This window comes from Planococcus citri, chromosome 3 (assembly GCF_950023065.1).
Source record: "Planococcus citri chromosome 3, ihPlaCitr1.1, whole genome shotgun sequence".
Classification (NCBI taxonomy): Eukaryota; Metazoa; Arthropoda; class Insecta; order Hemiptera; family Pseudococcidae; genus Planococcus; species Planococcus citri.
The window spans coordinates 7752662-7768809 of NC_088679.1; the positions used below are offsets into that span (position 1 = coordinate 7752662).

At 32.8% G+C, this 16148-nt stretch overlaps 4 protein-coding genes across 4 annotated transcripts; 2 read left to right on the forward strand and 2 right to left on the reverse strand.

The window, feature by feature from the left end:
• Positions 1-397: 397 nt before the first annotated feature.
• On the forward strand, positions 398-1604 carry LOC135839958 (transcription factor MafK-like). The gene is made up of 4 exons (XM_065356247.1): positions 398-560; positions 690-778; positions 852-1018; positions 1104-1604. The coding sequence occupies exons 2-4, from the start codon at positions 725-727 to the stop codon at positions 1303-1305; spliced, it is 423 nt and encodes a 140-aa protein (XP_065212319.1). The 5' UTR covers positions 398-560; positions 690-724; the 3' UTR covers positions 1306-1604.
• On the reverse strand, positions 1573-3975 carry LOC135839957 (uncharacterized). The gene is made up of 4 exons (XM_065356246.1): positions 3755-3975; positions 3456-3614; positions 3151-3366; positions 1573-2967 (listed from the first exon to the last, which is right to left on the reverse strand). The coding sequence occupies exons 1-4, from the start codon at positions 3765-3767 to the stop codon at positions 1703-1705; spliced, it is 1653 nt and encodes a 550-aa protein (XP_065212318.1). The 5' UTR covers positions 3768-3975; the 3' UTR covers positions 1573-1702.
• Positions 3976-9292: 5317 nt separating this feature from the next.
• On the forward strand, positions 9293-11048 carry LOC135840676 (uncharacterized). Its single transcript, XM_065357302.1, has 3 exons — positions 9293-10183; positions 10329-10535; positions 10642-11048. Exons 1-3 carry the CDS (start codon positions 9433-9435, stop codon positions 10752-10754), a joined length of 1071 nt encoding a protein of 356 aa, XP_065213374.1. The 5' UTR covers positions 9293-9432; the 3' UTR covers positions 10755-11048.
• A 1116-nt stretch (positions 11049-12164) lies between these two features.
• On the reverse strand, positions 12165-14665 carry LOC135840174 (uncharacterized). Its single transcript, XM_065356566.1, has 4 exons — positions 14389-14665; positions 14037-14274; positions 13713-13944; positions 12165-13596 (listed from the first exon to the last, which is right to left on the reverse strand). The coding sequence occupies exons 2-4, from the start codon at positions 14184-14186 to the stop codon at positions 12332-12334; spliced, it is 1647 nt and encodes a 548-aa protein (XP_065212638.1). The 5' UTR covers positions 14187-14274; positions 14389-14665; the 3' UTR covers positions 12165-12331.
• Positions 14666-16148: the final 1483 nt, after the last annotated feature.

Genomic DNA, 16148 nt, shown 5'->3' on the forward strand with positions numbered 1-16148 from the left:
TTTTTCAATTTTATTTTTAATTAATTTTTATGACATTTTTTTAAAGAGATTTTTGAGATTTTCTACGAAGTGGAAGTACCGCGTGCTCTCGCGTGTCCTTAGATTGAAATAATTTTAATTTATAAATTCAAAATTGACACACATCGCTGACGTGAGCAGTAATCTACTCGTAGTAATTAAAATGAATAATTAACACGACCAAAAAAAAAAACCAAGTCGAATTAAATTATTGAATGCACCCCATCCACCTGCGAGCTGAAAAAAGATAAAAAGAATAAAAATAAATTAAAAATAAACAGACTCTAAACTGAAAGATGTTGGCACTATTGAATCACTCTGAAATCATAAAAAGAAATTTTTATTTCCTCTATTGGATACACTGATTGTAAATCCACATTTTTGATAACAAAAAATTGAATCAACACAAAATAAATAAAACAAAGTTTCAATTTTACACTCTTTTTTATAATAAAAATCAAATTTTCGAAGACATCGGTTCAAGTTTAAAAATTTTACTTCACTCTAAAAGCTCCGTATTTCATCACATTCAATTCTTTCAAGTACGTATCATCAAAATTATTCGTGTTACTAATCCAAGATCAGACAAACTACACCACAATGGCCATGTAAAATTATTGCTGATTCACGGTTACAAAGCAGATTTCTCATCATTACTTGGAATTTTCTAGATTACCGTTGTAAATGTGTGATGCGTCAATAGAAAATGTCTCCACCTGAATTTAAAAAAGACGACAAACGTTCCAAGATGCCCAAATTGGTAAGTGTTTCATATTACTTGTTCACTATTTCATTATCAAATTTCTCAACAACAGTGATTTTTTTCTCAATAGGCTCCTCTTTCACCAAGCCCCGTATTGGATATAAGCGACGATGAATTGGTTTCTATTTCCGTTCGAGACCTGAACAGGCAACTTAAAATGAGAGGATTAACTAAAGAAGAAGTTATACGTATGAAACAAAGAAGACGTACGTTGAAAAACAGAGGATACGCTGCTAGGTGAATAAATTATAATTACAGTGGAGATATCTACATTATTGGTCTACCTTGGAGTTTGGTATTAATATAGTTGTTTTTGAAACAGTTGTCGAATCAAACGTATCGAACAAAAAGACGAACTGGAATCGGAAAAGTCGCAAGAATATCGTGATATGGAAAGAATGCAGCAGGATAATAATATAATGAGAGAAGAAATAGAAGCAATGATATTCAAATACGAAGCTTTAAAGAAATTCGCAGTAATGAAGAAAATACCCATCCCTATGGAGCTTGAAAATGTTCGATAACACGATCACTTGATCGGTAATGCGGATATACCTAATAATTTAAGCACAAATTCATCATCGTTTTTTTTTTGTTTTTTTTTTTACTATAACGTAGATCCTCCAAATACCTCTTTTACTATACGAATACGACGCGACGGATATTTGTTACTCTTTTTTTCGCTATTTTTTAAGGTTTCTCATTTTTTGAAAATAATTTCATCGAGTGTTGTACATTTTTCCTTTTTTGTAATTCATGTTTCTTATGACTTTTTTAAGAAAAGAAATTCATACGGTTGAATAAAGTATTTTTTAATATTAAACGCTTACGTACTTAAAATAAAAATCACAATAACGTTGATTACGATTAGGAAATCGTTCGATACGAACAACAGTCTATTTCATCGAACAAGGTAAATTATTAACTTGAGAATGAATTTTGTACACGAGGTAAAATATGACTCAATAGAAGATTATATATATGTTTGTCGAAGAATTCAATCAACCGAGCTGAGCCTTCCATTAGCAGTCGAACGTCACCGTCGCTGTAGATTTCACACACAATGTACATTTTCATCAATGTGTTTCTCGCAGATTCGGGAACAATATTAAATGAAATAATCTTATCGCAATTTTTAGAATCGATGTAGTAATCAAAATGCTTCGTAGTAACCCAACGAGTTTCAGTTTTCTTCTCCGAAGCAGGTGTCGTATTAATTAAAGTAAATTTCAATAAGTTTTCCATAATGATACGAATTGCCGCAGTCATCGCACGAGTAACTATTTGTAAATCAGGTGAAACCAATTTGCTCAAGCTCAAAGCTATCAACGTAGATGTAATAAAATCAACAGGGTAGAGAGGTAAATTCATTTCGATGCAGTCAGCAGCGCATGAGAATGTTGACTCGGTAAAATTACGATGAAGGCATCTGCACAGAAATTTGAACGAATTAAGAATTTCTGGTCTCACCGCACCGAATAAATTTCCATGTAAGATGGTAGGATCTTGAAAATTGATGACATTTTTCACAAATAGCGGTTTTCTATAATACCTCGAGTTCATATTCATGTTCAAAGGTGAGTCGTTGGTTGCATCTATAGGTAAAGCGTATCCGGAGACAGGACTAATAACATATCTTAAAAAATCAAAGTCTCCGTACAATTTTAAAAAACTAATGAATAAAGAAGCCGGCGTATCTTGGAACGAATAATTACTCCTTATGATTACCAAACGACCGTGTGGTGGTAAGCTACAATTCCATGTAAAACCATTAATAGGATCTAAACGCTCTGTTTTAGTCGCAGCAGATCGCAAAGTCATTATGGAAGGTAGAAGATCTTCGCGTTGCATTACGAATATTACGAGCCAGAATAATTGGTAGGTTGTAATTTTATCGTAGCCGTGTAAGTTATGACGTATTAAGATGTGTTTCAGGAACAATATCACCGGTTTCAGATTAGCGTTCAAGCTTAAATACAACTTCATTAATTCTGCGTTCTTCAATCTTAGTCGATTGGTGAACGATACGACGGTATCGACTTCGGTAGCTTTGTGAGTCAATTGGAGGAAAAATTCCGAGTCTATTGAAACGAGTTCCGCTTTGCTGAATTTCGATTTTTCATAATCGATTTTCGAAATTTCATCGAGTATCCGTTGACAAAGAGCTAACACGTCGGAGTATTTATCTGCAAATGAACAAATCAACAAACAAATGTAAGTATTGAAATCAAGAAAATCTGGTACCTAATCTGCCTACGTCAACGATGAAAACAAACAGATTTTTGATTTTTTTTCTTCTTAGTAAGTTGTAAAATGTTGATTTAACAAATACTTAACTAGGTAGGTACAATTTAAACAGTCTATCTTACCTAGGTGGAAATTAATATCACTCTCTATACAGCATAATCCATTATCATAAGATCCGTAAACTGGAAGACGATAACTAGACCCATCACTAGACCTGAGTTTCTTAATAAATTTAAACGTATTTGATAAATCAGTCGCGATCTGTTCACAAATTTCGGAAGCACGTGGGTTCGAAATATTATTGGACCTCGATATATCATCCATCTCCATTTCAATACCTTTCAAAACATTTGAACAAGTCGTAGAATCGAATTGTAAAATGGAAGAAGAAATCTGTTTTACATTGCGACGTAATTAATTGACTTACTTTTAACGCGATACTCCTCTAATTTAGACTCATCATCATTATCTTGAACAGTAATTGGTGGATGAATTCCCGTACCTGTATAATCTTCATCGATTATCCATAAATCGGGCGAACGCAAATCACGAAATAGGTTCGAAAAATCTACAATCGTTCTAAAATCTGAGAAAAACAGACACCAGTAAATCATTCCCATCGTAAATGTATATCTAGATAGGTAGGTAGTTGATACAATACTTATGTCTGTAAAAAGCATATTATTTGGAAAGTAAAGGTATATTTTCTGGAAAAAAAAAACTTACCTGTATGATCCATTTTATGTGAAATTAAACGTTATTTATTTACAAAATCATATACAGAATTAAATTGTTGAATGCGTCGAATAGATAAATATCACGTACAGCGATAAGATCATACATTGCTTTGATGGCGCAAATAGCCTACAGCTCATTCTCCTAGATTTACGTTTTGTTGAAACTTGCTTTTTGTGAACCTGAAGTTCATTTTTAGATAACAGGATAACACATCTAAAATCTGATGAACGTCAATTGAAGAATTACGTGTAAGGCATTGAATTTATTGATTCATATTGATTCATATTTGTATTTCTAAAGAGTAGACCTAAATGCTCCAATTTAGTGCTTTGGTAGTTTTTTTTTTTTTTTTTTTTTTTTTTTAATGTGATTTAAAAATTATTTTTGAGCAAACAATAATTAGGTACGTACGATCTTGACCAGCAAGCTCGCGACTAGTTCAATTAAAAACAATTCTGATTAGATATTTTTTATAACAAAGCGAACTTCTGACTGTTCTTTAAGATGAATAAGTATTACCTTAGACGAAAATTATTTCAGACATATTAAGACCTATAGTGCCTAAAACGTATATTGAGAACTGAATTAAGTACTTATATGTATTTTTATGTCATTACTTTTAATATTCACATGTACATATATGTATAAATCATGCAGCTGATGCAGCTTCAAATTGCATGGAAACGTCGAATTCAATGATTTCAATTCAAATAATGCCCCTTATTCCTTGACTCGATAATTGAAACATTGGGCCAAAATAAGTTGCCTAGTTACTTTTTTGCAGGTTAATCAATAACGTTTAAAAAACACCAATTTGTTTCAATAGTCGTTGAATTTTGGAACTTGGATTTCAACAAAAATAGGTAGGTAGGTATATTTTGAGCCTTCTCGTAGAAATTTGACCGGAAATTGGACTATCTCTAACTTTCGATTCTGTTGAAGATATCGTGTGATGTGATCTATTAAAATGGTTTACAATTTTGGGAGAAAATCAAACAATTCCTATCATACAAGGGTATCTTTGAGCTCAATCTTGGATGCTGATTCCTGTTTTTCAATATTTTTGAAAAAGCTATCAAAAAACCTTCAAAATTAATTAAAATTTTGAAAGAAAATTAAAAATTTCTTTCAAAAATTTTTGAAATACTTTCTGAAAAATTATGAGCCCATAAATTGAGTCATGACTTTCAGAAACATTGAAAAAAGTGTCATTCGTTAAAATTAGGTACATTTTGAGCCATCTCGAGGAAGAATTTTGAGTTCAAAATTGGGCCACGATTTTTTTAAAAAGATGTTGTGCGACTTATTAAAATCAGTTGAATTTACAGCAGAAAAGCAGAAGCTTGCATCAAAACTTTTTTCGAACACTTTAGGTTTTGAAGAATTTCAAGTTTGAAATTGGATCATGATAATTATGGTATTTTTGAAAACGACGTCGTGTGATCCCTCAAAATGGATTAAAATAATATAGAAGAAAATCATAAAGGAGGAGTATCGATAAGGCCATTTTTTGGGCCCGGACAGTTATCGACTCAACCACTCTTAAAATGTTGTAATAAATGTCCCAAATACGAACCCGTGGTTAATTGACCCAAAATGACCATTTTTTGGGCTCCAGGGGTTCCCAAAATTGTTAATAAATAAAGAATTTTAGGAACAACTGAGTATTATTTTCGAAAACTTTTTCAGCGTAATATATCTGTTTGAACCTGATAAACATTATGCGAGGTGATTTTTCCATTTTCTACCCTCGGGGGCAAAAATTGGGGGGGTTTTGATTTTTTGAAAATTTTGGAACCACTATTTTGTACCTAGCCCTTTGAGCCCCGCTAATCAAAAATCCAATTTTCCAATTTTTTGCAATTTCGATATTTTGGGAACCCCTGGAAAACTAGAAACTTGCGATTTGCGCTAAACGTAACGTTTTAAGGTATATAGGTATTCAATAATCACGATGAAATAGTAAAATTAGGCTCCCTGTATATTCGTAATTTTGAACCCCTTTTTTAGAACACCCCACTTTAGGCACCCCTAAAAAAGGCGTTTATGCATATCTTTTCAAATAAATTGAAGAATTTATTTTTGAAACACACTAGCAAGTGCTCGATAATTTTTCATATGATTTTTCCTGCAACATTCAGAATTGAGCTATTTGGGGTCAATATTCTGACATTTTTACTTCGTTGAAATCGTGAAAACGTTATTTTCACGTCTTTTCGAAGAGTTAAATCTCAGAATTTGACCCAAAATAGCTCAATTCTGAATGTTACAGGAAAAATCATATGAAAAATTATCGAGCACTTGCTAGTGTGTTTCAAAAATAAATTCTTCAATTTATTTGAAAAGATATGCATAAACGCCTTTTTTAGGGGTGCCCAAAGTGGGAGGCTCTAAAATAAGGGTTCAAAATTACGAATATGCAGGGAGCTTAATTAAACTTTAAACTTTTTCATTTGGATAATTGAATATATACCTCAAAACGTTACGTTTTGCGCAAATCGCAGGTTTCTAGTTTTCCAGGGGTTCCCAAAATATCGAAATTGCCAAAAATTGGAAAATTGGATTTTTGAGTACCAGCGCAAAATTTTATTGAGCTCAAAATTTGGTAAGATGGACGAATTTCAGATACTAATTCACTGTAAAAAGCTTTTTAGCGGGGCTCAAAGGGGTATAGTTCCAAAATTTTCAAAAAATCAAAACCTCCCAATTTCTGCCTCCGAGTGTCCAAAATAGAAAAATCATCTCGCATGACGTTTATCAGGTTCAAACAGATATATTACGCTAAAAAAGTTTTTGAAAATAATACTCAGTGGTTCCTAAAATTATTTCTTAATTCACAACTTTGGGAACCCCTGGAGTCCAAAAAATGGTCAATTTGGGTTAACTAACCACGGATTCGTATTTAGGACATCTATTACAAAATTTTAAGAGTAGTCGAGTCGATAACTGTGCGGGGCCCAAAAAATGGCCTTATCGGGACTCCTCCTTTACCTTAAAACTATTTTTGAGCACTTGTGAAGAATTTTGAGCCTAAAATTGTGTCATGGGGTGTTTAGAATTTTTTAAAAAGGTGTCAGGCGACATGCGACCAATCAAAATAGATTACAATTTTGTGGGAAAATCAAAAATTCACATCAAATTTTTTTATTGTGTTTGAAATTGGGGCGAGATATTTGGGATTTTTAAGAATGAAGTCATACGATCTATCAAAATGTTGAAAAATTTAGTAAGAAACTTAAACATTTGGACAAAAATGTTTTTGAGTATTTTTTGAAGAATTTGTGGCCCAAAATAAGGTCATGATTTCATAGATCGAAAAAGTTGTCACGTGACCAATCAAAATGTATAACATTTTTGGTAGAAAATCAAAAATTTAGGTGCATCTAAATAAATGTTACATATTACATAACCTATTAAAATGAGTTACAATTTCGATTAAAAATCAAAATTTTTCAGCGTTTTCAAAGAATTTTAAACCTAAAATTTATTCATGTATTTTGAGATTCTTGAAAAAAGTGCCATGAAACCTACATATCTTAAAATGGGTTAAAATTTTGCGAGAAATTTTCAATTAACCAATAATGTATTTTGAGTAGGTATTTTTGAAGAATTTTGAGCATTATAAGTTTTGAATTTTGAAATAAGTAGGTGTCATAAACTTATCAAAATGTTTTAAAAATTCGGTGAAAAATCAAAAAATTCATAAAAAAACTTTTGAGCATTTTTGAAGAATATTGAGCCCAAAATTCGATCACAATTTTCAAAATTTTTGAAAAATTCATCCCGCGATTTCTCAAAAGTAGGTTAAAATTATAAAAGAAAAAAAGAGGATTCCGATCAAATTTTTTTTGAGCAATTTAAAAGAGATGTCATGTGAATGTGACCAATTAAAACGGGTTACAACTTCAGTAGAAAATCAAAATTTTTTATCAAAACGTTTTTTCGAACGTTTCTGAAGAATTTTGAACTCAATGTTAGATCATGATTGTCAAAATTTCCGAAAAAGGTGTCATGCAACCTGCCAAAATTGGTTAAAAGTTTGCGAAAAATAATTCAAATATTCAAACGTTGCTTTTTTTGCATTTTTGAAGAATTTCGAGCTTAAAAATTGGTTATAATTTTCTAGTTTTGAAAAAAAAATGTCATTAAATTTTAGTAAAAAGCCAAAAATTTTCAACAAAATTGTTTTTGAGCACTTTTGAATAAGTTTAAGCTCAAAATTGGGTCATGATGTTCGAAGTTTTTGAAAAATTCGTCGTGTGGTTTCTTAAAATGAGTTAAAAATTATGAATCAAAATCAAAACTGTTTTTGAGCTCTGGTAAAAAAAAATTTCAAGGCCAAAGTTGGATCATGATTTTCCAAATTTTAAGGAAGAAGATGTCATTATGTGCCATCAAAATGGATTAAAATTTCGGCAAAAAATGAAAAACTTTCATCAAAATTCAAAACTTTTTTGGATATCTTTGAAAAATTGTAGTCCAAAATTTTGTTGATTTTCAGAAACTGATGATTAGGATCCGAAAAATTAGTTTCGTTCACCGAGTTCGCCCAAGTTCTAATTTTGAAATTTTGAAATTTTCAAGAGACGAAAGTTAAAAATATAGGTAACTATAACTATTGGAATGACCTTTTTTCATAATTACCAGAAAAATGGACTCAATTTTTACCTAAAAATTCTTCACAAGTCCTCAAAAAAAATATTTTGACGGTAAATTTTGATTTTTTGACAAAATTGTATTGATTTTGATGAGTCACATGGACGCATGACGCCTTTTTCAAAAATTTCAGAAAATCCTAAATTTATTTTCAGTACAAAATTTTTCAGATCTGTTCAAAAAAAAATTCGATGGAAAAAATTTAAACTCATTAATATTTGATAGGTCACATTAGGTAATCTTTTTCAAAAATTCCAATCACTACGCCGGCCATGTTGAGCTAAAAATACTTTTAAAATGCAGCTTCAAAATATACTCGGCTAATGTTGTCACAAACACGTTCAAGTCTTTTAAAAATAAATAAAATAAATCATCATAAACAAACTAAAAATAAATGATAAGTTGACATCGTAGATTTTTTTGTAAAATAATTACAGAAGATGAATACTTACTACTTAGCCTGAAAAATGGAATAGAAACCGGACACTTTGGCCATTTTATTCGCTGTTAGGGTATTAATTTGTATTACCTATCAATCAAAGACAATAATTGCGTACTATAAATTCACATTAGGATGAACGTGCTATTACCTAAATGATAATTCCTTTTTATCATGATTTTGATTTTTTCTTCAATCATTCAAATTAGTTTTTTTGCGGTACCGATTTGATACATTTTTTTTTTAATTCTCGGTTCGGCTTCATAAAAAAAAATGCATATTGATGTGCTATGATAATGCAATGAATCATCATGAGATTTCGTCAACAGGTAAATTCGCTGATACATGCTAAATTATCGACCTACTTTTAAAATTCCACAGAAACAGAATAATTTTTCACGATTTCAATAATTTACTCATTAGGTTTGACTTCGATAATCGTAGACCTATTTTTTTACGCGAAGATAATCTGGGCTGCAACATTAAAGCCAGGAAAATGCACCACGCATAAGTCTGCAGATGGACTATTCGTAGCTAACTGTTCTAATAATCCTTACGTGTCGGATATTTCATGGGAAATCCCCACAGATATACCGACAAACGTACAGGTTCGTGTACCTATTCATTTAATATATGTACTTACCAGCAGCTGGGAATTCGAATAAATACCGAAGCACAGCTACCAATTGAGTTCAAGTACCCATCAAATTTTTTTCAGGTTATGGATTTATCAGAAGCGAACGGCCGACCTAGTGGAATTTTCATATACAACGTAAATACATTCAAACCATTCGCCGATTTACGTCGTATTATAATTAAACATAATATGCAGATGAGAAACACAAATCCAGCTTTGGAAACGATAAACTATAACATGCTAGAACAAGCATTCCAGTACATCGAAACGTTGGAATACCTGGAATTCAGCGATTCTTCCTTGAAAGACGACTACACCATTCATTTACCAAAAAAGCTGAAAATTCTCAACGTCGATCGTAATGACTTCAAAATCCTCGATGCACACTGGTGCGAAGAATTGGAAGAGATAAGCGCCAATAATAATCGTCTGAAAAATATACCAAAACTTCATTTCGAAGGACCACCGCTGAAAAAATTACTTTTGAAAGGAAATCCTATGGATGATATGACAGTTCTGAATATAGCTCCGCTTTGCGAACTTACTGTGTTGGAGTTGGAATTCTCTGGGGTGAAATCGTATTATAATACCCAGGCTTCGTACTGCAACTGTATGATGATAAAACAATGGGCAAAGGATGCGAAGATTTCTGGACCGGAAAATCTTAAATGTGTTGAACTCAGAGGTTTGTTGGTTTCATTTTTCATTCAAATGAATAAGTACGTATTATTGATTTTTTTGCAAAATAAAAACACATCAACGTACATATGAAACAGATTAAAAAAATTTTCAATTTCGAAGAATAATTTTTTTTTTTTTTTTTTTTTTAGGGAGTAAACCTACATGTTCCGAAGAAATATTAGAGAAAGGTAGAAGCTTGCGAAAGAAATGCCCTTTGCTTAAACACAAAGATGCCGTTTCCAACAAATTATTCAATGTTATGAAGTATATATTCTTTTCAATCTTATTCTTGGTTTTACTAGCCATCGCAATTTTGTACATAATACGACATTTTCATTTGAGAGAATTTTGGGCTGGTGAGCAAAAGGAATTAATTTATTTTCAAAGCAGATTCTGTTCATAGCTATTAGTTGGCCTAAAGACCCACACAACGATATTACGAGTAATGTATTTATTTCACAGCACACCATATGTCGCCTGCTGCGCCACGAGTCAAGATGGAAGAAGAGGAAGAAGAATCTTTCAAAAACTCAGACTCATTATCTAACGACAGCGATTCAAATACTGAGGGATGAGATATCGTACAAACTCCATTGAATATCAATTTTGAAGGAAACATTTTACTTTTGTCGAATTTGCGACACTTTTAGCCGAATTGAATCTAAACCAGTGAAAAGATCAATGATGGAAAAGCCCAATTTCTTGATTTAAGAACATCGGAGGGACGACTCTACACTGGAAAATCCGATATTGTTGAAATTGAAACACGATTCCATTTCTTGAGGACTGAATGTTTCATTGTTGACTCTTCTATTAGCAATATTTGACCTTTGGTCATTTTATTTTTGTTATCTGAAGTACCTATACCAATAAAATAATAAATAAAAAAACACTTTTACATTTACACATGATTTTTTGCAGAAATTTTAAGAGACGGAGTTACCAATCGAGACTCAATTTGGATACAATTTTATGCTCAGTGACCAAAGCAACCTTGAATTAGTTGAAAACGTCATAACAAAGAACTTAGCTTGATTTTAAGCCCCAAAATGGCAATTCTGAGTGAAACTAATAACTCTGGGAGAAAAAAATGAACATCATCACTGCGTAATTCTTACCATTGAAAATTTCGTCTCGATTCTTGACAATAAAGTTTATTTCTCTCAAAAAAAATTGCATTTTTTCAATTTCAAGAAAAATTAAGTGAATGGTGTTTACTCTTATTCGAATTCGATGTCCCTTTCGAGCGCTGCTGATCGCTCTTCTGTCATGAACTTACAATTACTTCATAGAAAATTTTGATTTTTCCAAAAACTACGAACCGAGGGTTAGTTCGAACGTCATTTTCATGTACAGCAATCTCAAATCCGCCAGAAAACGTCGTAAATAAAAATGCAGATTATCAAAAAAATTCTACGATTTGAGATTCATAAGCCCCAAAATGAGCATAGTAATTTTCAGTAGAATCTAATAACTCTGAAGAAAATCCAACACACGAAATTAATTTGTCATTGCGAGTTGATTCCTACGTCGTTTAGAAAAATAAATAAATCTCAAGTCATAAGAAAATTTTTGATTTGTTGCTTCATAAAAATTATTTCTCGAATCAACTCTCCTTAAACACGTCGAGAATGAGCAACAACTCGCTTATCAGGCACCCAAATTATTTCGCATTTATTAAAAACGAGTCAAATCTTTTGGAAAATTTGAAAAATCGCGTCAAAGGCTCCAGAACGACTGGAAATGATTGAATTCTGTTTATAGGAATCGAGATTGGCTTCAGAACGTAATTTTCATAAGTTCAAAAACGTCGTCAATTTCGGATTTCTTTTAAAAAATCGCCGAACGATTGTAAGATCATTTTCGTGTCCCCAAAAAATCACTTGCCTGACACTCGTGAAAGAAAATGTGTATATTACTGAAATACTTAATCGCAGTTTTGCAGCCCACCAAACATAATTTTCAACAAAAAAAAACACTAAACATCACCGAATTTCAAAAATTATAATAAAAAATCATCTTACAAATAAACAAAATTTCAAAACTTATAATCAAAAATTATCTTTCAAATAAAAAAATTAACATCTATGTTGAAAAAAAAAATTCAACTGAATTACGAATAAAATATAAATCGAGAAAAAATACTCAAGTATTATAGAGCGATTAGTAGTGCTTTTCCATAGCTGTTCATAAACTCGACGAAACGGCCGTCTCCTTCGAAGTGTACTCTAATACGATCCAAATCTTGACGAATTTCGATAAAGAAGAAAATTCCGAAATCCTTTTTCAAAGAAGAACTTTCTTCGAACATAGATAACATGTAATTGTTGACCAATGTCTCCTCCTTTGTCGTACTGTAATCCATGTACAAGACAGGTATTTTCTTCGTGATAGGATCGCCTTGATTATGATCAACTTCCGTAATATCTTGGCTCACAAGTCTCTCGCTTTGAAATTCCAAAGCGATCGCCATCACGTTGCCAACAGCAGCGATTAAATATTCCTTCAAATCACCGACACGTGATTTCAAAGATTGGTACTCCAGATCGATATACTCTGTTTGATTGATGTTTTTATGAAGAAGCTTCATCGATTTCAATTCGGATCCCAAAGAAATATTGACAGCGTGTCCTTTCAAAATTTCCTCACAATTTGCGAATAGATGTTCACAGATTACTCTGAACTCGTTGACAACTTTCACCGACTTAATACTCGCGGTGTAGTTCTTAGTAAGAGTAGACATATCTTGAATATTCATGGAACTTCTAGTAAACAATTTTGGGGGTTTTCCACCAATATACGCGTCACTTGGAATATCCAATGTTTCCAAGTTTTCAATAGGTATGGCGTATCCGAAATATGGACAGATGACGTATTTCAAGAAATTGAAATTTTTATAAAATTCCAAAAAACCGCGATATAAAGAAGCGATAGATTCTTTCGACGAGTATCCGGCCTGTCGACTTTTCGGATAGCTATCTGGAACCGAATAATTCCAATTTCGTACGTAGCTTTTTCGTGTTGCTGATTGACGTACATCCTTGACGGGCAGTAGCAGCTTCTTTTGTTGCATATAAAACACCACCAACCAAAATATCACATGAGTGGTTATTTTATTGGGTCCGAGCAACTCATAGCGATTTAATACGTGTTTCAGAAACAATGTCAAAAATTTCACATCCGGATACTGGTCCAAGTACAGTTTCGCCAACATCGAATTATACACTCCAGGTTTTGCGGTGAATGCAATACCGCATTCTGTATTGGAGCTTCTGTGTTTTAATACAACGATTGGCACTCGCGCCGTCGAGAAATGAATTATATATTCAAAGTTTGTATTAGGCCTATTTCTGAAAACATCCCGGACTTGTTCCACAAGGTTTACTGCGTCGGAATGCGAAAGATTTTCAAAAGTTCCTGAGGACAGAAATGACAACGATTAGATAATACTTGAAGAGTTCAATAATATGAGATATTGAATGGAGATATTTCGTTTGAAATATTGTAACAAAAAGAAATATTTAAAAATTTACCATTATGGAAGTCGATGTCGCTGTCTTTGCAACGAAGACCATTTTTGAACGAGCCGTAAAGTTCCCATTCGTTCACAATACGTTTGTTTCTCAATCCTACGTAGTTGGATTCAAAAACCGCCTTCAGATCGCGAGTTACCGACTGCAGAATTTCATTTGCTTTATATTCGGGCAAACTAATCTCATTAACTTTTTGAACGATTTCCCTCTCAATTAAAGGTTCTCGTCCAGACTGTTGACAAATTACAAGTTAGATGAAAATTTATCGTCTAAATATCGAACATAATATAACGTTACGTAAGTCGAAAGATTGATTGTACTAACCGAACTAAGCGCAGTGGCCAATTTGAAATCAATTCTGGAATTCGTATCATCACGTTGTTTCGGAGTCATAGCCCAGTTTTTGATACCACGTTTCTTTATCTCTGATAGAATTTCTCTTTGAAGACGTTGTTTGTTCGCCTGTGTATCCATTATCGGTTGGCGTTATTTCCACGTTATGAAAATTCGTTTCGAGAGCCGGTCAGTAATTTGATACCACTTTGAAAAGTACACTGCCGAACTGCAACCAAAAATTACCACTTATTTAGACGTATGAGGTATTTATCTCACCTTCTGTAAGTACATCGATGAATACCGGCATAATAGCTTATAAATACAAATTTCTTCAACTCACCGTTACTTGAAGAAGATCTCTTGATTCAGATTCCTTTGAAATCTTTGAAATTAAGCACGAATATCCAACACAACGAAAACACACTACGAAATAAACAATTAAACAACGAAATGCGCATCAATAGAATCAACCTGAGCACACTTCTACTGGAAATCGAATTACGGAATGTTCTTTGTTCTTTGTTCTAGTCAAGAAGTAGAAGTTTTTAGAAGATAGAAGAAGAAACCATACGGTTCACCGATTATCGAGTGGGAGTGATGAAATAACCTTGAGAAATCAAGCCTTACAACGTGCTTACAAGGCTTATACAAAAAAAAAGACTAAAACAAGTTGTCTACCTTGTAAAATGAAGGAACTCTCTACGTGCTTCGCAAAACTGGAATTATGGCAATATACCAATATTTTTGAGAAATGCATCAAAATTAAGGAAAATGTTTGAATTATTCAAATGATGCCCCCAATTAATAGTACTCGAGTAGACATCGATATTACACTAAATGGATACCCAGCAAGTCCATTTACCCCGCCGCCAAGAACAACAACGATAGCTTATTGGCTTATCTAGTAATTGATGCGATTTTTTTCTGCGCATGGTATCTGATTGGTCAATTTTAATTTTGAATTCAAATTTGGTGGCCGCGTAGATCCGCGTAAATTTGAAGTTGATCGCCTCTTCCCCCTTGCAAAACGTTTCGATGGGCATCACTTGCGCCGAACGGATGCGCCTCAATAACCTCACCTTTCCCCTGTGAACTTCGCGATCACCGCATTTCCCACCCGCCTCTCTACATGCTGTGTATCCATTTAGTGTAATATCGATGCGAGTAGACGAACAAAAACTGTTATTGTGGCCAATTGTCTGTAACTCTGTATTCAAAATTTGAGGGGCAAACTTGATTCAAAATTTCCAAATTTCGAGTGCTCCATTGCTCCAAATTCAATGCGCCGGCTTCAATTTTGAAGATAGGCAGTTCGTAGTTCGTCATAATATTTATGCAACTTGTTTTGTTCATTTAATCGAGTACTTAAGAACCATCGGCTGAGGGCGTCATTTGAATAAAACATTTAATTTCTCAATGTCTGGTTGTCTGTGATTTGTTCATTTAATCGAGTACTTGAGTACCATGGGCTGAGGGCGTCATTTGAATAGAACATTCAATTTCTCAATGTCTGGTTGTCTGCAAATCAACGAAATTAAGTGCACCATTTTTTAAAATTAAATTTACAAATTTCAAACAATTCGTTAAAAATAAAAAAGTGTATGGATCATTCAAATGATACCCCTAATCCACAGTTCTCCAGTAGACGAACAAAAAATGTTAGGACGAACAGACGAACTGCTACCTTCAAAATTGAAGGTGCAAACACAATTTAAAAATTCAAATTTGGCCCATTTGAGACATTCGAAATTTGGAAATTTAGAATCAAGTTTGCCCCTCTAATTTTCAAGACAACTTCGATCACTTCTTTAAAATTGAAAGTTAAAACTGGAAATGACGATTTTTGAAGATAACCTATTTGAATCTGCATTATCACATTGAAAGTATGTGGGAAGAATACTATTTTTCAAGTTTTCAAAGAGACACACCTAATCAGTAATCAATTCCATCTACAGTCCAACTGGCAAAAAGTGCTTTAAAAATCGGTTCAAAAAATTCAGTTGCCTTATTGTACATATAAAATATCAAAAAATATGTCACTTATTTAGTTTTTTTTTTTTTTTTTTTTTTTTAGGTTGACCAAACAATTTATATCCGTAA